Genomic DNA, 26,840 nt, shown 5'->3' on the forward strand with positions numbered 1-26,840 from the left:
CATTCAATAATAAAAGATATATATACCTGTAACATGTATATAAAAAATTACGTTTAAAAAAATGGATAAATGATGTACGTATACACAGTATACATGTCAGGTGATTTGAAAAACAATAAAAACAAAAATTGGCTAACCTCTGTGACGGTAAATTTTAGCAAACGCGACGTTGTAGAAAAAGTTGCATTAACATTGAAACACGTGTTGTCAAATGTTGAATCAGGAAAATAAAAATAAAAAACCCCAGAGTACTTTTTGTATCATGACATAATGGCAGCAGTAGCCAACAGAGGCCCCTCAACTCTTGTCTCATCCAAAATTGGATTACGCCCTCCACTCGATGTGAAATCCCTATCAATTTAATTGAAAGTGGAAAAAAAAGAAAAAGTGAACCAAAAAAAAACACAAAGTTGAAAATGCAAACATCTGACTTTAAAACAACTGAAAATCCCAAAACATGTCATAATGTAATAAATATTGCTTTTTTAAATGTCTTAACCTCATAAGGCCCAAGCTGTTTGTTTACATGCTTTTTTTTATTTCTCTTTGCTTTTGGACTTATTGGACCCTAATTAGAATAAAAACCAAGAATCATCTTTTGCTATGATGTACTTAGTCCATAAGTACACAAAAGTGTACTTCATGTTTAGTGACATGCTAATTCTTATTTTTACACTTTTTTTTCTTCCAAATTCCATTGTATGTTCTGACACCACCAGATGGCAGTATGAGTGTCCACATAAGTGGCCATAAGACCCCAATTCAGTAGTGTACACAATTTTGGAAATAAGAGCTAAAAGGTGCTGTCCACGCATGTGGCCAACTAAGCCTTTAGAAGTTTTAATGCAACATTTTACAATGTCAATGCATTTTTAGCATCAATGCATATTTTTCTACAGGGTCATGTTTGTTGTTTTTTTTACAAAACCAAAAACTGACAGTCAATGTTCTGGCTCCATACTAACCAACATATAGTTTGCTTTTATTTACCAACAGAAAAAAACAATTGATCTGTTTGTTGAATCATATCTTCTTTCTTTTTTTTCCCCAAATTGCAGTAAAGCCGTGTCCACTTCCTGAAAGCATTCCAAATGGCCGTTATCAACTGATCCACGGTGACGACTTTGTTTTTGGGGCGACGATCCAATACTTTTGTAATGAGGGGTATGTCCGTTTGATCTCTCCCTGTGGATTTTCTCTTGGAACTGCGTTTTCCTCCCACATAGTCAAAACATGCAAGTTATTGGACACTCTAAATTGCCCGTAGGCAATTTAGAGTTATCTAGTTTCACCTATTTGGGTTAAAAATATTTTTTACAAACCAGTAATTATAGTCTGCAGATGATGTGTTGTTGTTGAGTGTCGGTGCTGTCTAGAGCTCGGCAGAGTAACCTTGTAATACTCTTCCATATCAGTAGGTGGCAGCCGGTAGCTAATTGCTTTGTAGATGTCGGAAACAGCGGAAGGCAGGGTGCAGGTAAAAAGGTGTCTAATGCTTAAACCAAAAAGGTGAGTGCCCCTAAGAAAAGGCATTGAAGCTTAGGGAAGGCTATGCAGAACGAAACTAAAACTGAACTGGCTACAAAGTAAACAAAAACAGAATGCTGGACGACAGCAAAGACTTACTGTGGAGCAAAGACGGCGTCGAAAAAGTACATCCGAACATGACATGACAAACAACAATGTCCCCACAAAGAAGGATAGCAACGACTTAAATCATCTTGATTGCTAAAACAAAGTAGATGCGGGAAATATCGCTCAAAGGAAGACATGAAGCTGCTACAGGAAAATACCAAAAAAAGAGAAAAAGCCATCAAAATAGGAGCGCAAGACAAGAACTAAAACACGACACACAGGAAAACAGCAAAAAACTCCAAATAAGTCAGGGGGTGATGTGACAGGTGGTGACAGTACACATACTTTGAGACAAGAGCTATAGTGATGCATGCTTGGTTATGGTTTAAAGTCATATCCAACAATTGCGACACGACTTTTTACTATCAAATGAGTTTCTGCCTCTGGCCTGAAATCAGTACGGTCCAGCTCACCCTAATGATAACAAGCTGCATAGAAATTAAATCATATAATACCTCTGTAATATACTGTATTTAGTACGGGGATGGGTACCGAAGTCGGTACTTTTATAGGCACCGACAGAATTCAGTCTCTACAAACTGAGTATCAATTCATGTCAAATCAAACTGTCAGGTTCAAACACTGATGACATCTATTAAACAAGACAAGAAGCAAAGAATTAAACAGAGACAGAATTCAATTTGGCTCAATTTGAGGAGAGACGCTTGGACATCTGTACCCTTGTACAGAGTCATTACGCTCTGCCAAAAGATTGCACGCCTCCTTCTTTTATTTGGACCTTCCCTAACCACATGGCCATAGCTTGTTTCTAAAGGACGAAGGTCGTAAACAGTTCACAGGAAAGGTCAGTTCAAAAAAAGAAGTCGTGAAACAGTTCAAAAAGATGTTCGTAAAACGGTTCAAAAAGGAGGTTCAAAAAGAGGTCGCCTGGAGGGGAGTATGGTCCTGCTTCCTCTTCGCCTTTGTAGTTCTTGGGTCAGACAATATATTTCTGTTGATTACAATACATGAAAGAAACAGGAACCCATTCATGTTGCTTCCCCCCCTACACAGTGGAGTTTTACAAGCCTTCTTCTTGGTAGGTTTCAAAGACAGCTTTTGGCTTCTCACCGGGCACTCAATGTAACACAAAGTTGACTATAACACAAACAATGATATATTCCGATACATTTGTTGCACGTGACGTCCCGTCTTGTTACAGACCCAAACACTTAAGTGCTCAAGCATCACTCGGCGGACTCAGCTTAAGTGCCTCGAGGTAACGTTAAAACATTCCATGCCCACAAAGCAAGCATAACTGATAGAAAAAAACACAAACATACAGTAAGGCTACAATTTTCAAAATACCAAGGACGTGTGTGTGGGGGGGCGTGGCCTGCGGACCTGCAGCGAAGCGGGGTGTGCCAGGACCTGGCTTAATCACCGGTCGTTCTGTTAAAGGGCAGCAGCCGGGAAGGAGAGGGGTTGTTGATGGTGGAGAGAAAACCCGAGCACGAACGAGAGTGAGGGCGAGACGGACAGAAATGACTGAAAACAAACACAAAAAAAAATTATTGCAAAATAAATCATTCTTCAGAAAGATGAACGAGGCGGTCATGTCCGTAACTGGTGGTCTGAAGAACCCTGGAAGAGCAAGTCTTCCACAATGTGATTTTTAAAGGCCGATTTCAACACCTTCGAGTTTGGTAATGAAAACTACATTTAAGAGGCAGGCTAGTGTGTAACCAATACAATACTTAAAGTACAAACCCTTTTTAGGGTGCAACAAAAGACTGCATTCAGCTTAATGACAAAGACGAGCGAGGCAATACATTATACCAGTGTTTTTCAACCACTTTTCAACTAGTGTGCCGTGAGATACAGTCTGGTGTGCCGTGGGAGATTATCTAGTTTTCACCTATTTGGGTTAAAAAATATTTTTTGCAAACCAGTAATTATAGTCTGCAGATGATGTGTTGTTGTTGAGTGTCGGTGCTGTCTAGAGCTCGGCAGAGTAACCGTGTAATACTCTTCCATATCAGTAGGTGGCAGCCGGTAGCTAATTGCTTTGTAGATGTCGGAAACAGCGGGAGGCAGGGTGCAGGTAAAAAGGTGTCTAATGCTTAAACCAAAAATTAACAAAAGGTGAGTGCCCCTAAGAAAAGGCATTGAAGTTTAGTGAAGGCTTTGCTGAACGAAACTAAAACTGAACTGGCTACAAAGTAAACAAAAACAGAATGCTGGAGGACAGCAAAGACTTACTGTGGAGCGAAGACGGCGTCGACAAAGTACATCCGAACATGACACGACAATCAACAATGTCCCCACAAAGAAGGATAGCAACGACTTAAATAATCTTGATTGCTAAAACAAAGTAGATGCGGGAAATATCGCTCAAAGGAAGACATTAAGCTGCTACAGGAAAATACCAAAAAAAGAGAAAAAGCCACCAAAATAGGAGAACTAAAACACGACACACGGGAAAACAGCAAAAAACTCCAAATAAGTCAGGGGGTGATGTGACAGGTGGTGACAGTACACCTACTTTGAGACAAGAGCTATATTGATGCATGCTTGGTTATGGTTTAAAGTCATATCCAACAATTGCGACAACGACTTTTTATTATCAAATGAGTTTCGTTTTTTTAATGATTTCTGCTGGTGGTGTGCCTCTGCATTTTTTTAATGCAAAAAATGTGCCTTGGCTCAAAAAAGGTTGAAAAACACTGGCCTATACAGCCCTCTAATGTCTTGGAATTGCACCTGTATGCAAAGTTCACTATATAATACTTGCAAATGAGAATCAGAAATATATATTTTTTAAAAACAAGAACAGCTCGACTGCACAGTTTTCATAATCAGCTCACTATAAAATCTTCAATTAAAACTTTTGACTTTGTTATTAAACAAATCAATGTTTAATCACACATGAAGTAAGGCAAAGGCAAGTTTATTTACAGAGCACAATTTGTACACAAGGCCACCAAATATTGGTACCGTTAAGTACCGGTATGGAAGGAATTGGTACTGTATCGATTGAAATGTGGAAGGTACCCATCCCTAATTTAACCTCTTAAGGCACAAGCTGTTTGTTTACATTTTTTATTTCTTTAAATATAATAAAAACTAAAAAATAATCTTTTGATATGATGTTCTTAGTCCATAAGTACACAAATATGTACTTCATGTGTAGTGATATGCAAATTTTTATTTTTACACTTTTTTTTTTCAAAATTCCATTGTATGTTATACTCTCCTGACACCACCAGATGGCAGTATAAGTGTCCACATAAGTGGCCATAGGACCCCAATTCAGTAGTGTACACAATTTTGGAAATAAGAGCTAAAAAGGTGCTGTCCACGCATGTGGCCACTAAGCCTTTAGAGGTTATAAAATAGCAAAAATATTTTTTTCAACCATAACAGCAATGCATTGTTTTTGATGATCTTACATTACAATTTTTGATGATATATTTTGTGGTTTTTGTTTTTGTAGCTATGAAATGGTGAGTAAGACAGACACCAGGATTTGCTTGCTGGACAAATGGACCAACCATGTGCCAATATGCGAACGTAAGTCTTTGGAATAGCGAACAAAACAAAGGTCGGGTAATGTTTATCAACATTAGAAAAGGTATTTAAGGCCATCATGCCATATCATTTGCTCTGCAATCTCTATCATAACACTGACATTTTAAAACAAGTGGAAAAACAACTTGACACTTTAAACCCTGCATTAAAGAAAGCAGGTGAATTAACTCATATTATGTTCTACATATGGTGAATGTTCATATTCACCTTGGAGAAAGCACACCACCAAGTTTAAGTAAAAAGTGGTATTTCAGTTTGAGCACATAATAAGATAAGGTTCCTTAGTTTGATATTCACAGGTGGATTGGATCACTTCTCGTACGAAAGAGGCCCTAATTGGGACTCGGAAAGCAAAAGTGATAACCCTATCCTTGAGAAGAGACTACCTGTCGAGCTCAAGGCCAACATTTAAGTTATTTAAGTTGGATCACTTCTCGTAGGAAAGAGGCCCTAATCGGGACTTCGGAATGCAAAAGTGATAACCCTATCCTTGAGAAGAGACTGCCTGTCTAGCTCAAGGCCAACATTTAAGTTATTTAAGTTGGATCACTTCTCGTAGGAAAGAGGCCCTAATCGGGACTTCGGAATGCAAAAGTGATAACCCTATCCTTGAGAAGAGACTACCTGTCTAGCTCAAGGCCAACATTTAAGTTATTTAAGTTGGATCACTTCTCGTAGGAAAGAGGCCCTAATCGGGACTTCTGAATGCAAAAGTGATAACCGTATCCTTGAGAAGAGACTACCTGTCTAGCTCAAGGCCAACATTTAAGTTATTTAAGTTGGATCACTTCTCGTAGGAAAGAGGCCCTAATCAGGACTTCGGAATGCAAAAGTGATAACCCTATCCTTGAGAAGAGACTACCTGTCTAGCTCAAGGCCAACATTTAAGTAATTTAAGTTGGATCACTTCTCGTAGGAAAGAGGCCCTAATCGGGACTTCGGAATGCAAAAGTGATAACCCTATCCTTGAGAAGAGACTGCCTGTCTAGCTCAAGGCCAACATTTAAGTAATTTAAGTTGGATCACTTCTCGTAGGAAAGAGGCCCTAATCGGGACTTCGGAATGCAAAAGTGATAACCCTATCCTTGAGAAGAGACTACCTGTCTAGCTCAAGGCCAACCTTTAAGTTATTTAAGTTGGATCACTTCTCGTAGGAAAGAGGCCCTAATCGGGACTTCGGAATGCAAAAGTGATAACCCTATCCTTGAGAAGAGACTACCTGTCTAGCTCAAGGCCAACATTTAAGTTATTTAAGTTGGATCACTTCTCGCAGGAAAGAGGCCCTAATCAGGACTTCGGAATGCAAAAGTGATAACCCTATCCTTGAGAAGAGACTGCCTGTCTAGCTCAAGGCCAACATTTAAGTTATGACTTAAAGTAGTTGTTTTCCAGACACCTAAACACGAACATCTCCTTTTATGGTCAGGATGTGCTCTCCTGACTTAGCACACACACCCAGAGACAGGAAGGAGGAATATAAAACTGATGGTTTGGCTTCTCCAAGTTAGGAGTCCTTCATTTTTTGGACCTAGATTCCTCCGGGTATAATGACGCTCGCTTGTAATAAAGCAACTTTTGTTTCAGTAAAGCGTCCCCGACGTCTCTTTTGATCCAGCCGCACTGCCGTGACATCCTTCTGCCCGGACGAGGATGCCAAGACCAGAAATACACTTCGCCGGCTTTATTTTGTCTGCATGAAATATCAAAATAATTCCTCCTACATTGCAAAAACAGGCATATTCGATTTTTGTTGACTCTAAAATGTCCATAGGTGTCAGTCCATAGGTAACTAGTCCAGAATGCACCCTTCCTTCCAGCCAAAGTCACCCTTGCCAGGACAAGGCGTAGAAAAAAAAAGGAATAAATACAACTATTTTGGTGAACTAACTGACTTGTTATGTCCTTATAGCTGTGCACTGTGTGGCCCCACCTAAACATGAAGGAATCGTGGTCAAAGGTTTACCGGACAATGACGAGGGAATCCTTCCGGACCGCTTCCTCACATTCAGTTGTGACAATCCTGGAAAGCAACTGAATGGCAGTTCATTGTTAATATGTGGTAAAGATGGACTTTGGGATAAGCCCTTCCCCACTTGTGAAGGTAACTGCCTCAACAGCACCAATATTGTATCCAAGTTAGCTTCAGAGCGGGGGATGTTCAACTAAATTGTTTTCAGGGCCACATTTTCAGAAAGCTAAAGACTGGGGGCTGGACTTATTATTGTTACTCTTATTTTGCATGTGCCAGGGAACCAGCATCCTATAGTAAACATTTAAGTTCAATCCATCCATCCATCTTCTTCCGCTTATCCGAGGTCTCCCCAGCCACTTCGTCCAGCTCCTCCCGGGGAATCCCGAGGCGTTCCCAGGCCAGCCGGGAGACATAGTCTACCCAACGTGTCTTGGATCTTCCCTGTGGCCTCCTACCGGTCGGACGTGCCCGAAACACTAGGGAGGCGTTCGGGTGGCATCCTGACCAGATGCCCGAACCACCTCATCTGGCTCCTCTCCATGTGGAGGAGCAGCGGCTTTACTTTCAGTTCCTCCCGGATGGCAGAGCTTCTCACCCTATCTCTAAGGGAGAGCCCCGCCACCCGGCGGAGGAAGCTCATTTCAGCCGCTTGTACCCGTGATCTTGTCCTTTCGGTCATAACCCAAAGCTCATGACCATAGGTGAGGATGGGAAAGTAGATCGTCCGGTAAATTAAGAGCTTTGCCTTCTGGCTCAGCTCCTTCTTCACCATAACGAATCGATACAGCGTTCGCATTACTGAAGACGCCGCACCGATCCGCCTGTCGATCTCACTCTTATTTTGCATGTGCCAGGGAACCAGCATCCTATAGTAAACATTTAAGTTCAATCCATCCATCCATCTTCTTCCGCTTATCCGAGGTCTCCCCAGCCACTTCGTCCAGCTCCTCCCGGGGTATTCCGAGGCGTTCCCAGGCCAGCCGGGAGACATAGTCTTCCCAACGTGTCTTGGGTCTTCCCTGTGGCCTCCTACCGGTCGGACGTGCCCGAAACACCTCCCTAGGGAGGCGTTCGGGTGGCATCCTGACCAGATGCCCGAACCACCTCATCTGGCTCCTCTCTTTGTGGAGAAGTTCCTCCCGGATGGCAGAGCTTCTCACCCTATCTCTAAGGGAGAGCCCCGCCACCCGGTGGAGGAAGGGTTCGGCCGCTTGTACCCGTGATCTTGTCCTTTCGGTCATAACCCAAAGCTCATGACCATAGGTGAGGATGGGAACGTAGATCGACCGGTAAATTAAGAGCTTTGCCTTCTGGCTCAGCTCCTTCTTCACCATAGCAAATCGATACAGCGTCCGCATTACTGAAGACGCCGCACCGATCCGCCTGTCGATCTCACTCTTATTTTGCATGTGCCAGGGAACCAGCATCCTATAGTAAACATTTAAGTTCAATCCATCCATCCATCTTCTTCCGCTTATCCGAGGTCTCCCCAGCCACTTCGTCCAGCTCCTCCCGGGGGATTCCGAGGCGTTCCCAGGAACAGCCGGGAGACATAGTCTTCCCAACGTGTCCTGGGTCTTCCCCGTGGCTTCCTACCGGTCGGACGTGCCCGAAACACCTCCCTAGGGAGGCGTTCGGGTGGCATCCTGACCAGATGCCCGAACCAACTCATCTGGCTCCTCTCCATGTGGAGGAGCAGCAGCTTTACTTTGAGCTCCTCCCTTGATGACAGAGCTCCCTATCTCTAAGGGAGAGCCCCGCTACCCGGCGGAGGAAGCTAATTTCGGCCCCTTGCACCCGTGATCTTGTCCTTTCGGTCATAACCCAAAGTTCATGACCATAGATGAAGATGGGAACGTAGATCGACCGGTAAATTAAGAGCTTTGCCTTCTGGCTCAGCTCCTTCCTCACCATAACGAATCGATACAGCGTCCGCATTACTGAAGACGCCGCACCGATCCGCCTGTCGATCTCACCATCCACTCTTCCCTCACTCATGAACAATACTCCGAGATACTTGAACTCCTCCACTTGGGGCAGGGTCTCCTCCCCAACCCGGAAATGGCACTCCACCCTTTTCCGGCCGAGAACCATAGCCAGGAAACATTTAAAGGGGAACATTATCACCAGACCTATGTAAGCGTCAATATATACCTTGATGTTGCAGAAAAAAGACCATATATTTTTTTAACCAATTTCCGAACTCTAAATGGGTGAATTTTGGCGAATTAAACGCCTTTCTAATATTCACTCTCGGAGCGATGACGTCACAACGTGGCGTCACATCGGGAAGCAATCCGACATTTTCTCAAACACCGAGTCAAATCAGCTCTGTTATTTTCCGTTTTTTTCAACTGTTTTCCGTACCTTGGAGACATCATGCCTCGTCGGTGTGTTGTCGGAGGGTGTAACAACACGAACAGGGACGGATTCAAGTTGCACCAGTGGCCCAAAGATGCGACAGTGGCAAGAAATTGGACGTTTGTTCCGCACACTTTACCGACAAAAGCTATGCTACGACAGAGATGGCAAGAATGTGTGGATATCCTGCGACACTCAAAGCAGATGCATTTCCAACGATAAAGTCAAAGAAATCTGCCGCCAGACCCCCATTGAATCTGCCGGAGTGTGTGAGCAATTCAGGGACAAAGGACCTCGGTAGCACGGCAAGCAATGGCGGCAGTTTGTTCCCGCAGACGAGCGAGCTAAACCCCCTATCGACCCTAGCTTCCCTGGCCTGCTGACATCAACTCCAAAACTGGACAGATCAGCTTTCAGGAAAAGAGCCCGGATGAAGGTATGTCTACAGAATATATTAATTGATGAAAATTGGGCTGTCTGCACTCTCAAAGTGCATTTTGTTGCCAAATGTATTTCATATGCTGTAAACCTAGTTCATAGTTGTTAGTTTCCTTTAATGCCAAACAAACACATACCAATCGTTGGTTAGAAGGCGATCGCCGAATTCGTCCTTGCTTTCTCCCGTGTCGCTGGCTGTCGTGTCGTTTTCGTCGGTTTCGCTTGCATACGGTTCAAACCGATATGGCTCAATAGCTTCAGTTTCTTCTTCAATTTCGTTTTCGCTACCTGCCTCCACACTACAACCATCCGTTTCAATACATGCGTAATCTGTTGAATCGCTTAAGCCGCTGAAATCCGAATCTGAATCCGAGCTAATGTCGCTATAGCTTGCTGTTCTTTCCGCCATGTTTGTTTGTGTTGGCTTCACTATGTGACGTCACAGGAAAATGGACGGGTGGTTAAAATCAGGCACTTTGAAGCTTTTTTTAGGGATATTGCGTGATGGGTAAAATTTTGAAAAAAACTTCGAAAAATATAATAAGCCACTGGGAACTGATTTTTAATGGTTTTAACCATTCTGAAATTGTGATAATTGTCACGTTCAAACACTGAGGACATCTATTAAACAAGACAAAAGGCAAGGAATCAAACAGAGACAGAATTCAATTTGGACTCAATATTGAGGAGAGACATGGCCACTGCACTCTCTGTACCGTCCTGCACCACGCTCTGACGAAGAAAGTTTTCGTCTCCTCTTTTATTCAGATGTTCAATGTTCACGCACCAACACATGTCACAGCAGGAATGGGAAGTATGTAAAACAGTCATTGTTTTCGGTCTCATTGAAGTCCAAGAAGAGGATGTCTCGGGCTGGGCTCTTCCTGGATCCAGCTGGGGCAGGTGTTGGAGGACAATGGATAACCCCTCCCGTCTCCTGACCACAGCGACTTCAAGAGGGCAGCGGGTCGTAAATAGCGTTGACCTCGGTTACCAAATAGTTGGAAGAGAGTTTGTGAAATACTTCAAAGAGAGTTCGTTTAGCACTTCAAAGAGAGTTCCTCTGGAAGTTGAGCAGATCCTGCCATCTGTCCGTGTTGAAATCACAGTGGAGTTTTACGAGCCTTCTTCCTCTTGTTAGGCCTCGAAAGACAGCCTTCATCTTCTCATCAGGAACATAATGTAATACAACGTTTCTTTTGTGATAACTTACAATTATTCCAACAATAATGTTCCCCTTTAAGTTTTTGCCTATTTATTTTGTCAAAAAATTGTAGTCAAAGATCATCTCCTATGGCTTCTTCTACGCTATAACCCACCTAACCTTATCCTTGTCCACAATCCCACTGTTCAAGATACCCTAACCCCCTCTGTCCGCCGGAGGGGGTAGAATGCCAGCTTTTTTGAAAACATGATGCAGGCATCAAATTCAAAATGAGCTAATATTTGCACAAAATAACAACGGTTTCCAGTTCCATCCATCCATCTTCTTCCGCTTATCCGAGGTCGGGTCGCGGGGGCAGCAGCCTAAGCAGGGAAGCCCAGACTTCCCTCTCCCCAGCCACTTCGTCCAGCTCCTCCCGGGGGATCCCGAGGCGTTCCCAGGCCAGCCGGGAGAGATAGTCTTCCCAGCGTGTCCTGGGTCTTCCCCGTGGCCTCCTACCGGTCGGACGTGCCCGAAACACCTTCCTAGGGAGGCGTTCGGGTGGCATCCTGACCAGATGCCCGAACCACCTCATCTGGCTCCTCTCGATGTGGAGGAGCAGCGGCTTTACTTTGAGCTCCCCCCCGAATGACAGAGCTTCTCACCCTATCTCTAAGGGAGAGCCCCGCCACTCGGCGGAGGAAACTCATTTCGGCCGCTTGTACCCGTGATCTTGTCCTTTCGGTCATGACCCAAAGCTCATGACCATAGGTGAGGATGGGAACGTAGATCGACCGGTAAATCGAGAGCTTTGCCTTCCGGCTCAGCTCCTTCTTCACCACAACGGATCGATACAGCGTCCGCATTACTGAAGACGCCGCACCGATCCGCCTGTCGATCTCACGATCCACTCTTCCCCCACTCGTGAACAAGACTCCGAGGTACTTGAACTCCTCCACTTGGGGCAAGATCTCCTCCCCAAACCGGAGATGGCACTCCACCCTTTTCCGGGAGTGAACCATGGACTCGGACTTGGAGGTGCTGATTCCCATCCCAGTCGCTTCACACTCGGCTGCGAACCGATCCAGTTAAATATATTGTCTTTGCAGTCTATTCAACTGAATATAGGTTGAAAAGGATTTGCAAATCATTGTATTCTGTTTTTATTTACCATTTACACAACGTGACAACTTCACTGGTTTTGGGTTTTGTAATACGGTTAGTGACCGAAGTGTACTTTTGTGGTTATGTCCCCTCTATGTCTGGTAACACCAGCGAGCAGTAGAGAATATGAAGTGATTTTTGGTCTAGAACATGTTTTGCTTTGTTCAACACTGAAATATTTCTCGTCACTTTGACGATATGTGTTTGCCTCCGTCAGGTATTGCGTGTAAAGTTGGAGCGATCCACCCTCGTCTCAGCGTAGAACAGCTGCCGCCAGGGAATCAGACAATACGAATCGGACACAAATTAAGGTTCCACTGCAGCGATGACTATGCTTTGGATGGATCCGAAGAAACCGAGTGTCTACCAACTGGGGAATGGAAAGTTCCTTTCCCAAAATGCTCTGGTATGAATACATTTTAAGGATCAGCACCCAACAAGAAAACTTGTGTACCGAATGTTATGGTCTTTTGGGGGACTCTGATATACATATTATTTTCTCCTGAAAACAGAGCCATGCCAGATCACGGGTGTACCAAATAACGTGCGACTGAGCACCCAGATACGTGTCAGACAAGCAAGGAAGGGGCAGAAGTTGACGTTTAGTTGCCTCCGACGTGGAGACACACTTTTGGGGAAGAACGTGGTTGAATGCTTATCAAATGGCCTATGGAGCGACCCCTTTCCAACATGCGGAGGTAAGGTTGCCAACATTACCTTTTACCTTAGGAAATCACAGGGAAAATAACTATGCTGCATTTTCATAGTGACCATTTGTTGTAGTTATTTTGCAAAACGTACCGTTCCCTCATCTGTTGGGATTGGCACAGAATGTAGTACTTTGATAGGCACTGTTAGAATAATTGTTTCTAAATTATCACAAAAACTTTGTGTTACATTGAGTTCCTAGCAGGTCTTTGAAACCTACCAAGAAGAAGGCTCGTAAAACTCCACTGTGTAAGGGGGAGAGCCACATGAAGGGTGTTCTGTTTTTTCTCATGTATGGTAATCAACAGAAGGATGTTGTTCTGGCCCAAGAACTTCAAAGCAGAGAGATGACAGGATCTGCCCAATTTCCAGACGAACTCTTTTTGAACTATTTTACAAACTCTTTTTGAACTGACCTTTCCTGTGAATTGTTTACGAACTTTTCTGTGAACTTTTTGGGACCTTTTGTCCTTTGAAAACAGCCGTGGCCATAATAATAATAATAATAACTGGGATTTATATAGCGCTTTTCTAAGTACCCAAAGTCGCTTTACATGTAGAACCCATCAATCATTCACACCTGGTGGTGGTAAGCTACTTTCATAGCCACAGCTGCCCTGGGGTAGACTGACGGAAGCGTGGCTGCAATTTGCGCCAACGGCCCCTCCGACCACCACCTATCATTCATCATTCAATTCACCGGTGTGAGTGGCACCGGGGGAAAAGGGTGAAGTGTCCCGCCCAAGGACACAACGGCAGCGATTTTTTTGGATGGTAAGAGGCGGGGAGCGAACCTGCAACCCTCAGGTTTCTGGCACGGTTGCTCTACCCACTACGCCATACCGCCCCATGAGTTTGGGGAGGGTACAAAATAAAAGAAGGAGGCATGCCATCTCCAAGTCCGAGTCCATGGTTCTCGCCCGGAAAAGGGTGGAATGACATCTTCGGGTTGGGGAGGAGACCCTGCCCCAAGTGGAGGAGTTCAAGTACCTCGGAGTCTTGTTCACGAGTGACGGAAGAGTGGATCGTGAGATCAACAGGCGGATCGGTGCGGCATCTTCAGTAATGCGGACGCTGTATCGATCCGTTGTGGTGAAGAAGGAGCTGAGCCGGAAGGCAAAGCTCTCAATTTACCGGTCGATCTACGTTCCCATCCTCACCTATGGTCATGAGCTTTGGGTTATGACCGAAAGGACAAGATCACGGGTACAAGCGGCCGAAATGAGTTTCCTCCGCCGGGTGGCGGGGCTCTCCCTTAGAGATAGGGTGAGAAGCTCTGTCATCCGGGGGGAGCTCAAAGTAAAGCCGCTGCTCCTCCACATGGAGAGGAGCCAGATGAGGTGGTTCGGGCATCTGGTCAGGATGCCACCCGATCGCCTCCCTCGGGGAGGTGTTTAGGGCACGTCCGACCGGTAGGACACGTTGGGAAGACTATGTCTCCCGGCTGGCCTGGGAACGCCTCGGGATCCCCCGGGAGGAGCTGGACAAAGTGGCTGGGGAGAGGGAAGTCTGGGCTTCCCTGCTTAGGCTGCTGCCCCCGCGACCCGACCTCGGATAAGCGGAAGAAGATGGATGGATGGATGGGCATGCCATCTTTTGTCAGAGCGTGCTGGAGATTGTAAAAGGATACAATGTCCGAGCGACACTCCTCAATATATTGAGTCCAAATTGAATTCTGTCTCTGTTTAATTCTTTGCCTCTTGTCTTGTTTAATAGATGTCATCAGTGTTTGAACCTGACAGGCACAGATCAAACTCAGTCGGTACTACCGGGTGTTGATTCATGTAAAATTAAATGGTGCCATATTTCGATACCTTTATTGCTCCTAATGTCACGTCCGGCTGCAGACAAAACACCAGCTCAAACTGTCAGGTTCAAACACCGATGACATCTATTAAACAGACAAGAAGCAAGGAATTAAACAGAGACAGCATTCAATTTAGCTCAATTGATTGATTGATTGATTTAGATGTATTGGTCCCTGTTGGGGGAATTCATTTTCACTGCCGTTCATTTAAACAATAGACATTACACATCACGTACAAAAATAACAAAAAGACATCATACATGACCAACACATTTACAGGCTTGTCAGACAGGTCTGCCGGGCCTGCTTTTTAGGGCGGCTATAGCTGCAGGGATTCTCCTCCGGAATGTGATAGTTCTGTACCTGCGCCCTGATGGTAGTGGGATGATGTATTGGTGTAGTGGGTGAGTCATATCCTGGATTGTTGTGTTTGCCAGTCGAATGATTGACCTGTGGTTTAGATCTGAAATGTTGGGTGTGGGTAGGCCGATGATTTTAGCTGCTATGTTTGTAATGTGTGCAAGTTTGGTCCGGTTGGTTACAGAAAGCATAGTGAAAAAACATGTGGAACAGTAAAGAATGATGGGTTGAACAATGCTTTGGTAAAGTAATAACAGTAGGCGAGGTGCAACGTATAGTCCTTTGAGTTGAGAACGCGTAGACCTGTACCCTTGTACAGTGTCGTCCCACGCTCTGACAAGAGAATCCTACGCCTCCTCTTTTATTTGGACTTTCCCTGATTTTAAGGGGAGAGGGGGTCGTAAACAGCCCTCGCCCTTGGTCACAAAACAGTTCAAAGAAAAGATGCCTGGAGCTTGCGTCTGGTCCTGCTTCCTCTCCGCTTTGTAGATCTCGGGTCAAGACAAGATCTTCCTCTGGATTACAATAGATCAAGTCAAGTCTTTTGCTTGGTAAGATTAAGAACAGCTTTTGTGATAACTTAGATACAATTATTCTGACACAAACAATTGGCAAAGATACAAGCACTTAGAGCGGATTCAGCCAAACGGCCTCGAGGTAATGTTGCAATTGTCCATGCCTTAAGATTATGCCTGATAGAAAGGCTTGACGCTAATCCAAACATATTGCTGGGTATTGTGGCCGAACAGCTCAAATTTTGTTTCATCTGACAACAGAACTTTCCTCCAGAAGGTCTTATCTTTGTCCATGTGATGTATTAGCCACCAAGGGTCCGCGTTCCGCAGTAAGCACTGTCCACACGTTTAAGTCAGGACTTTGGGAAGGCCATTCTAAAACCTTAATTCTAGCCTGATTTAGCCATTCCTTTACCACTTTTGACGTGTGTTTGGGGTCATTGTCCTGTTGGAACACCCAACTGCGCCCTGCAAGATTGAATCTATTTAAAAAAGTGTAACCGAGGGTTTATAAATGTCGCCTATACTGTATGAAACTACAAAATAACAAACACGGAGGCTCCAGTTTACACGAGGACCACTTTATTTACCTTCTTTCAAAAACCTCCGCTCCACTCCAACGTGTCATCACTTCCGCTCTTAGCGCCTTCAAAATAAGAGCTCAAGGCATATACTATATAACAGCGCATAACAGGAACTTAACATCACAAAGAGGAAAGCCCATAAAAAATAGTTTCCAAAAGTTATTTAATAAGAAGCCAAAAGGTGCAAAAACAATAATGTTCGTGTTGGAGGAGTTGTGAATTAGGTACACCTGCAGTCTGCAGGTGTACCTAATGTTGTGGCCCTGCAGTCATTCACAACTCCTCCAACACCAACATTATTATTTTTGCACTTTTTGGCTTCTTATGAAATAACTTTTTTGAATAGATTCAATCTTGCACGTGGAAAGTTTAAGTGTGGGCTTTAGTTGATATAACACTCCCGTCAGGGGGTGCATTCTACGGCGGGGGTGCAGGAGCAGTAAGCATTGTCCACACGTTTATGTCAGGACTTTGGGAAGGCCATTCTAAAACCTTCATTCTAGCCTGATGTAGCCATTCCTTTACCACTTTTGACGTGTGTTTGGGGTCATTGTCCTGTTGGAACACCCAACTGCGCCCAAGACCCAAAAAGCTATTTTTTTGTTTCATCTGACCAAAGAACTTTCCCCCAGAAGGTCTTATCTTTGTCCATGTGATGTCAGATGAAACAAAACATGAGCTGTTTGGCCACAATATCAATCAATCAATGTTTATTTATATAGCCCTAAATCACAAGTGTCTCAAAGGGCTGCACAAGCCACAACGACATCCTCGGTATAGCCCACATAAGGGCAAGGAAAAACTCACCCCAGTGGGACGTCGATGTGAATGACTATGAGAAACCTTGGAGAGGACCGCATATGTGGGTAACCCCCCCCCCCTCTAGGGAGACCGAATGCAATGGATGTCGAGTGGGTCTAACATAATATTGTGAGAGTCCAGTCCATAGTGGATCCAGCATAACAGTAAGAGTCCAGTCCACAGTGGGGTCAGCAGGAAACCATCCCAGCAATATGTTTGGAGGAGAAAAGGTGAAGCCTTTAATCCCAGGAACACCAGACCTACCGTCAAGCATGGTGGTGGTAGTATTATGCTCTGGGCCTGTTTTTCTGCCAATGAACTGGTTCTTAACAGAGAGTAAATGGTACAATGAAACCTCCAAATTCTTCAGGACAAGCTAAAATCATCAGCCCGGAGGTTGGGTCTTGGGCACATTTGGGTGTTCCAACAGGACAATGACCCCAAACACACGTCAAAAGTGGTAAAGGAATGGCTAAATCAGTCTAGAATTAAGGTTTTAGAATGGCCTTCCCAAAGTCCTGACTTAAACGTGTGGACAATGCTGAAGAAACAAGTCCATGTCAGAAAAGCAACACATTTAGCTGAACTTCACCAATTTTGTCAAGAGGAGTGGTCAAAAATTCAAGCAGAAGCTTGTGGATGGCTACCAAAAGCGCCTTATTGCAGTGAAACTTGCCAAGGGACATGTAAGCAAATATTAAAAACTCAGGAAATATGTCCCTGGACACATGAGGACTTTGAATATGACCAATGTATGATCCTGTAACTACTTGGTATCAGACCGATACCTAAATTTGTGGTATCATCCAAAATTCATCCAGAATTCCCTGCAGCACCAATTCTTCTGGGACACCATTTATGGATCTACACCTAACGTCCACTGTAATGATACCATGTACAGGATGTATCTAGACCAGGGGTCGGCAACCTTTACCAGTCAAAGAGCCATTTTGACCAGTTTCACAAATTAAAGAAAACAATGGGAGCCACAAAAATCTATTGAAATTTAAGATGAAATAACACTGCATACAATGTTTTTTTCTTGCTTTGTGCTATGTATAAATCAAGGGTCTCAGACACGCGGCCCACACCTTAATATGAAAATTAAATGTTGTGAATGGCGCTTGGCCGATTATTCCGGTGGACTACAAATTTCAGTGCAACTTTTCTCTCGAACGTACCGTGATGGTACAGCATTTAGCGCCCACTACAACCAGCGTGCCAGCCCAGCCACACGTAGTATGGGTTTTAAGTGACAGCAAGGCATACTTGGTCAACAACCACACAGGTTACACTGACGGTGGCGGTATAAAACAACTTTAACACTCTTACTAATAATGCGTCACACTGTGAACCCACACCAAACAAGAATGACAAACACATTTCGGGAGAACATCTGCACTTTAACACAACATAAACACAACAGAACAAATACCCAGAATCCTATGCAGCCCTAACTCTTCCGCTACCAAACCCCGCCCACCTCAACCGACGCACGGAGGGGTGGGGGGGAGGGGGGGGGGGGGGGGGTTGATGTGTGAGGGACCTGGGTTGGGGTGGGGGCGGGGTTTGGTGGTAGCAGGGGTGTATAATGTAGCCCGGAAGAGTCAGGGCTGCATGGGATTCTGGGTATTTGCTGTTAATACATATTGTAGAGGGCATTAAATGCTGTACCATCATGGCACGCCTTTATTTTTATTATAAGGGTGAAAATGGAGTTTTCTGCGAGAGGCACTGAAATCCGGAAATCCCCCGGGAAAATCGGGAGGGTCGGCAAGTATGCAGCTGAGCCGCATCAGAGTGATCAAAGAGCCGCATGCGGCTCCGGAGCCGCGGGTTGCCGACCCCTGATCTAGGCGATACTACTATGATTACATCGATATATTTTAGCATCACAAAATCTTGTTTCGTTTTTTTTTTTTTATATATATTATGTTTATAAAGTCAGTAAATATGTCCCTGGACACATGAGGACTTTGAATATGACCAATGTATGATCCTGTAACTACTTGGTATCGGATCGATATCCAAATTTGTGGTATCATCCAAAACTAATGTAAAGTATCCAAACAACAGAAGAATAAGTGATTATTACATTTTAACAGAAGTGTAGATAGAACATGTTCAACAGAAAATAACCAGATATTAACAGTAAATGAACAAGTGGATTAATAATAAATTGTTTACAGTTTGTCCCTCATACTTTTGGCAAAAATATTATCATTAAGTTAAAGTTAAAGTTAAAGTACCAATGATAGTCACACACACACACTAGGTGTGGTGAAATTTGTCCTCTGCATTTGACCCATCCCCTTGTTCACCCACTTGGTGGTGAGGGGAGCAGTGGGCAGCAGCGGTGCCACGCCCGGGAATCATTTTGGTGATTTAACCCCCAATTCCAACCCTTGATGCTGAGTGCCAAGCAGGGAGGTAATGGGTCCCGTTTTTATAGTCTTTGGTATGACTCGGCCGGGGTTTGAACTCACAACCTACCGATCTCAGGGTGGACACTCTAACCACTAGGCCACTGAGTAGGTCTTTGTTTGTTACTTACTACTAAAAGACAAGTTGTCTTGTATGTTCACTATTTTATTTAAGGACAAACTTGCAATAAGAAACATATGTTTAATGTACCCTAAGATTTTTTGTTAAAGGGGAACATTATCACAATTTCAGAAGGGTTAAAACCATTAAAAATCAGTTCCCATTAGCTTATTATATTTTTCGAAGTTTTTTTCAAAATTTTACCCATCAAGCAATATCCCTAAAAAAAGCTTCAAAGTGCCTGATTTTAACCATCGTTATATACACCCGTCCATTTTCCTGTGACGTCACATAGTGAAGCCAACACAAACAAACATGGTGCATAGAACAGCAAGCTATAGCGACATTAGCTCGGATTCAGACTCGGATTTCAGAGGCTTAAGCGATTCAACAGATTACGCATGTATTGAAACGGATGGTTGTAGTGTGGAGGCAGGTAGCGAAAATGAAATTGAAGAAGAAACTGAAGCTATTGAGCCGTATCGGTTTGAACCGTATGCAAGCGAAACCGACGAAAACGACACGACAGCCAGCGACACGGGAGAAAGCGAGGACGAATTCGGCGATCGCCTTCTAACCAACGATTGGTATGTGTTTGTTTGGCATTAAAGGAAACTAACAACTATGAACTAGGTTTACAGCATATGAAATACATTTGGCAACAACATGCACTTTGAGAGTGCAGAGAGCCCAATTTTCATCAATTCATATATTCTGTAGACATACCCTCATGTCAGCAGGCCAGGGAAGCTAGGGTCGATATTCTTCTCTTGATCATCTTCGGGACGGTGTGAGCCAAGACATCCAGGGGGTTTAGCTCGCTCGTCTGCGGGAACAAACTGCCGCCATTGCTTGCCGTGCTACCGAGGTCCTTTGTCCCTGAATTGCTCACACACTCCGGCAGATTCAATGGGGGTCTGGCGGCAGATTTCTTCTGACTTTATCGTTGGAAATGCATCTGCTTTGAGTGTCGCAGGATATCCACACATTCTTGCCATCTCTGTCGTAGCATAGCTTTCGTCGGTAAAGTGTGCGGAACAAACGTCCAATTTCTTGCCACTTTCGCATCTTTGGGCCACTGGTGCAACTTGAATCCGTCCCCGTTCGTGTTGTTACACCCTCCGACAACACACCGACGAGGCATGATGTCTCCAAGGTACGGAAAAAGGAAAATAACAGAGCTGATTTGACTCGGTGTTTGAGAAAATGGCGGATTGCTTCCCGAGAGCGAATATTAGAAAGGCATTTAATTCGCCAAAATTCACCCATTTAGAGTTCGGAAATCGGTTAAAAAAATATATGGTCTTTTTTTCTGCAACATCAAGGTATATATTGACGCTTACATAGGTCTGGTGATAATGTTCCCCTTTAAAATAAAGCCAATAATGCACATTTTTTTGTGGTCCCCTTTATTTAGAAAAGTACCGAAAAGTATCGATATACATTTTGGTGCCGGTACCGGTACTAAAATACTGGTATCAGTACAACACTAGTCTATACACATAAAAACAACTTGTTTGGAGTTTGACACGCCTGATTTAGATTAGCCACATTGCTACGTAACAATACGCCCACAATCTGAACAGTTTTCACATGTTTGAGGGTTTACAAAACTGGACTTTGTTGGCCCTTACTCCAGAGATCCAACTATGAGTGGAAAAGCTATTAAGAAGTCAGTTTTCCATAATATCTCCCCTCTTAAAACTTTCTGAATGAACTATCTATTTTGTGAATACGAGTCGTTAAAATGACCTTGTGAACTGTGTTTGATTCTTTCAGCTCCTTCGGGATGTCAGCGTCCGCCTTACCTTTCGGGCGGAGACACCAAGTATTCCACTAAACCCACGTACGGACACAATGAAAGGGTTGAATACACTTGCCAGAATTATTACACAATGGAGGGGGAACCTTATAAAACCTGCAAAAATGGCCAATGGACTGGAGACATGAAATGCCTCAGTAAGTCTTAAAATCCTATTTCTCATCATTCTTTTGTTGGATTTACATTCTGCAACAGGAAACTTAAAGCCAGTGAAGTTGGCACGTTGTGTAAATGGTAAATAAAAACAGAATACAATGATTTGCAAATCCTTTTCAACCTATATTCAATTGAATAGACTGCAAAGACAAGATACTTAACCGTCGAACTGGGTAAACTTTGTTATTTTGTGCAAATATTAGCTCATTTGGAATTTGAAGCCTGCAACATGTTTCCAAAAAGCTGGCACAAGTGGCAAAAAAGACTGAGAAAGTTGAGGAATGCTCATCAAACACTTATTTGGAACATCCCACAGGTGAGCAGGCTAATTGGGAACAGGTGGGTGCCATGATTGGGTATAAAAGCATGAAATGCTCAGTCGTTCACAAACAAGGACGGGGCGAGGGTCACCACTTTGTCAACAAATGCGTGAGCAAATTGTTTAAGAACAACATTTCTCAACCAGCTATTGCAAGGAATTTAGGGATTTCACCATCTAAGTCCGTACTATCTTCAAAGGGTTCAGAGAATCTGGAGAAATCACTGCACGTAAGTGATGATATTACGGACCTTCGATCCCTCAGGCGGGTACTGCAGCAAAAAGCGACATCCGTGTGTAAAGGATATCACCACATGGGCTCAGGAACACTTCAGAAAACCACTGTCAGTAACCCCGGTTTGTCGCTACATCTGTATGTGCGAGTTAAAACTCTACTATGCAAAGCCAAAGCCATTTATCAACAACACCCAGAAACGCCGCCGGCTTCGCAGGGCCCGAGTGTCAAGACTAGGTCCTGGGTGTTTGCTTTTCCGGGATGCAACGGATGAGTTGGCTCGGGCGAGACGGGAATGAAGGTTCATTTTTATTTAAACACTATAAATACAAAACAAGGAAGTGGCCTAGTGGTTAGAGTGTCCGTCCTGAGATCGGTAGGTTGGGAGTTCAAATCCCGGCCGAGTCATACCAAAGACTATAAAAATGGGACCCATTACCTCCCTGCTTGGCACTCAGCATCAAGGGTTGGAATTGGGGGTTAAATCACCAAAATGATTCCCGGGCGCAGCCACCGCTGCTGCCCACTGCTCCCCTCACCTCCCAGGGGGTGATCAAGGGTGATGGGTCAAATGCAGAGAATAATTTCGCCACACCTAGTGTGTGTGTGACAATCATTGGTACTTTAACTTTAACTTTTTAACTTTAAGTAAACAAAAGGTGCGCACAATGGCGGAGAACAAACTATGAAACCAAACACTTGCACAAAGGCAAAAACTATGAACAACAAAAAACACTAACTGTGGCAATAATAAACAAAACTTACTTGGCATGGACAAAAAGGTGCAGCGTGAACGATGGACATGAAAAAAAGAGTCAGAAATGTGCAGAGCATAAATGTGGGGATGTCACCAGAAAGACAAACTGAAAAACCATGAACTTAGATACTACAGACATGATTAACGAAAACAGGTGCGTGACTCAAAACGTGAAACAGGTGCGTGACGTGACAGGTGAAAACTAATGGGTTGCTATGGTGACAAACAAGAGTGCACAATGAGTCCAAACGTGGAACAGGTGAAACTAGTGGGTAATCATGGAAACAAGACAAGGGAGTGAAAAGCCAGAAACTAAAGAGTCCAATAACTAAACAAAACATGACTAAGACAAAACATGATTACACAGACATGACACCGAGCTCATCTAAGATGGACTGATGCAAAGTGGAAAAGTGTTCTGTGGTCTGACGAGTCCACATTTCAAATCGTTTTTGGAAACTGTGGACGTCGTACGAAAAGAACCATCCGGACTGTTATAGGCGCTAAGTTGAAAAGCCAGCATCCGTGATGGTATGGGGGTGTATTAGTGCCCAAGACATGGGTAACTTACACATTTGTGAAGGCTCCATTAATGCTGAAAGGTACATACAGGTTTTGGAGCAACATATGTTGCCATTCTTGCAATGTTATCATGGACGCCCCTGCTTATTTCAGCAAGACAATGCCAAGTCACGTGTTACAACAGCGTGGCTTCGTAGTAAAAGAGTGCGGGTACTAGACTGGCCTGCCTGTAGTCCGGACCTGTCTCTCATTGAAAATGTGTGGCGCATTATGAAGCCTAAAATAGCACAACGGAGACCCCCGGACTGTTGAACAACTTAAGCTGTAAATCAAGCAAGAATGGGAAAGAATTCCACCTGAGAAGCTTAAAAAAAATGTGTCTCCTCGGTTCCCAAACGTTTACTGAGTGTTGTTAAAAGGAAAGGCCATGTAACACAGTGGTGAACATGCCCCTGTGCCAACTTATGTGCAATGTGTTGCTGCCATTAAATGAAATTTCTCAGTTCGAACATTAAATATCTTGTCTTTGCAGTCTATTCAATCGAATATAAGTCGGGAAAAAAGGATTTGCAAATCATTGTATTCTGTTTTTATTCACGATTTACACAAGTTTGAGTTTATTCTTTTTTAATTGCAGCAATAACTTGGTTCTTAGCTGGCCTCAAACTCTTTTAGCACAAGCTGAGCAATCAAAAGGTTTCTCTCCAGTATGTACAGGTAAAAGCCAGTAAATTAGAATATTTTGAAAAACTTGATTTATTTCAGTAATTGCATTCAAAAGGTGTAACTTGTACATTATATTTATTCATTGCACACAGACTGATGCATTCAAATGTTTATTTCATTTAATTTTGATGATTTGAAGTGGCAACAAATGAAAATCCAAAATTCCGTGTGTCACAAAATTAGAATATTACTTAAGGCTAATACAAAAAAGGGATTTTTAGAAATGTTGGCCAACTGAAAAGTATGAAAATGAAAAATATGAGCATGTACAATACTCAATACTTGGTTGGAGCTCCTTTTGCCTCAATTACTGCGTTAATGCGGCGTGGCATGGAGTCGATGAGTTTCTGGCACTGCTCAGGTGTTATGAGAGCCCAGGTTGCTCTGATAGTGGCCTTCAACTCTTCTGCGTTTTTGGGTCTGGCATTCTGCATCTTCCTTTTCACAATACCCCACAGATTTTCTATGGGGCTAAGGTCAGGGGAGTTGGCGGGCCAATTTAGAACAGAAATGCCATGGTCCGTAAACCAGGCACGGGTAGATTTTGCGCTGTGTGCAGGCGCCAAGTCCTGTTGGAACTTGAAATCTCCATCTCCATAGAGCAGGTCAGCAGCAGGAAGCATGAAGTGCTCTAAAACTTGCTGGTAGACGGCTGCGTTGACCCTGGATCTCAGGAAACAGAGTGGACCGACACCAGCAGATGACATGGCACCCCAAACCATCACCCAACCATGCAAATTTTGCATTTCCTTTGGAAATCGAGGTCCCAGAGTCTGGAGGAAGACAGGAGAGGCACAGGATCCACGTTGCCTGAAGTCTAGTGTAAAGTTTCCACCATCAGTGATGGTTTGGGGTGCCATGTCATCTGCTGGTGTCGGTCCACTCTGTTTCCTGAGATCCAGGATCAACGCAGCCGTCTACCAGCAAGTTTTAGAGCACTTCATGCTTCCTGCTGCTGACCTGCTCTATGGAGATGGAGATTTCAAGTTCCAACAGGACTTGGCGCCTGCACACAGCGCAAAATCTACCTGTGCCTGGTTTACGGACCATGGTATTTCTGTTCTAAATTGGCCCGCCAACTCCCCTGACCTTAGCCCCATAGAAAATCTGTGGGGTATTGTGAAAAGGAAGATGCAGAATGCCAGACCCAAAAACGCAGAAGAGTTGAAGGCCACTATCAGAGCAACCTGGGCTCTCATAACACCTGAGCAGTGCCAGAAACTCATCGACTCCATGCCACGCCGCATTAACGCAGTAATTGAGGCAAAAGGAGCTCCAACCAAGTATTGAGTATTGTACATGCTCATATTTTTCATTTTCATACTTTTCAGTTGGCCAACATTTCTAAAAATCCCTTTTTTGTATTAGCCTTAAGTAATATTCTAATTTTGTGACACACGGAATTTTGGATTTTCATTTGTTGCCACTTCAAATCATCAAAATTAAATGAAATAAACATTTGAATGCATCAATCTGTGTGCAATGAATAAATATAATGTACAAGTTACACCTTTTGAATGCAATTACTGAAATAAATCAAGTTTTTCAAAATATTCTAATTTACTGGCTTTTACCTGTATTCTCTTATGTGTGGTCATGCTAGGCTTTCTGGAGAAAGTCTTCTTACAAACAGAGCAAGTAAATGGTTTCTCTCCAGTATGTATTCTGGAGAGAAATACAATACTGTATACACCAGAGATATTTATATTGAGTATGGGCGACCATTTCACTCTTTATCATTAATTTGAGTATGTTTTTGTTTTCTTGCAGAGCCCTGCACTGTGAATAGAGAACTCATGAACAAGCACAACGTGAGGTTCCGATACAAGCGGGACGATAAACTGTACTCGGCCCATGATGATAGCATCGAGTTCTGGTGCGTACGAGGAACAACACACGATCTAGTATTGGATATGCGGCAGAAGTGTATCGACGGAGCGATTGACCTGCCCACTTGCCACTAGCGTGTTTTAAAACAATCATTAAAAAAAAAAGTAACTAACCTTGTCTGTGGGCGTCACTTATTTGTGAGCTCATTTGGCAACTTCCACCATTGGAGATGATTAGACCCTGAAAGAGAAGCCGTTACACTTCAAGGTCAACATATTAACCTGTTGATTTAATTCAACTACATTAGTGGGAGCTTTTTATGATCACTAGTAAACATTAGTAGGACTGACAGACGAGGAACATGTGTCAACACATTTGTCAAAAAAAATAAAAAATATTAAGACGTTTATTATTGTCGAGACAACATTATTTTATAATTTTATCGCTGCAAGCTGGGTGCATTAAGGCTGATTAAAACCAATCAAATTGATGTGTTTTGGTGTCTTTTTCTTAAAGGCTTTTTGTCATTTAGAAATATATAACGTACACTATATTGCCAAAAGTATTTGGCCGCCCATCCAAATGATGAGAGTCAGGTGTCCCTAATCACTTGGCCCGGCCACAGGTGTATAAAATCAAGCACTATAGGCATGGAGACTGTTTCTACAAACATTTGTGAAAGAATAGGTCATAGGATGCCACCTGTGCAACAAATCCAGTCGTGAAATTTCCTCGCTCCTAAATATTCCAAAGTCTTTATTTTAAAGAAAATGGAAGAGTTTGGGAACAACAGCAACTCAGCCGAGAAGTGGTAAACTGACAAGAGAGGGGTCAGCGGATGAAGGTCGCCGACTTTCTGCACAGTCAGTTGCTACAGAGCTCCAAATTTCATGTGACCTTCCAATTAGC

General features: G+C 43.6%; 1 protein-coding gene across 2 annotated transcripts in view; it reads left to right on the forward strand.

Annotated features, from left to right (window-relative positions):
* Positions 1-26,421, forward strand: part of LOC133616373 (complement factor H-like) — a 92,509-nt gene extending 66,088 nt beyond the window's left edge. For both annotated transcript variants that reach the window (XM_072914708.1, XM_072914709.1), the window contains 7 exons: positions 1,059-1,164; positions 5,072-5,148; positions 7,076-7,267; positions 12,463-12,651; positions 12,758-12,943; positions 21,344-21,523; positions 25,872-26,421. In XM_072914708.1, the coding sequence (XP_072770809.1) occupies positions 1,059-1,164; positions 5,072-5,148; positions 7,076-7,267; positions 12,463-12,651; positions 12,758-12,943; positions 21,344-21,523; positions 25,872-26,065 (1,124 nt within the window). In that variant the 3' untranslated portion in view covers positions 26,066-26,421. The remainder of the gene's footprint in view (positions 1-1,058; positions 1,165-5,071; positions 5,149-7,075; positions 7,268-12,462; positions 12,652-12,757; positions 12,944-21,343; positions 21,524-25,871) is intronic.
* The last annotated feature ends 419 nt before the right edge of the window (positions 26,422-26,840 follow it).

This window comes from Nerophis lumbriciformis, linkage group LG14 (genome assembly GCF_033978685.3).
Source record: "Nerophis lumbriciformis linkage group LG14, RoL_Nlum_v2.1, whole genome shotgun sequence".
Classification (NCBI taxonomy): domain Eukaryota; kingdom Metazoa; phylum Chordata; class Actinopteri; order Syngnathiformes; family Syngnathidae; genus Nerophis; species Nerophis lumbriciformis.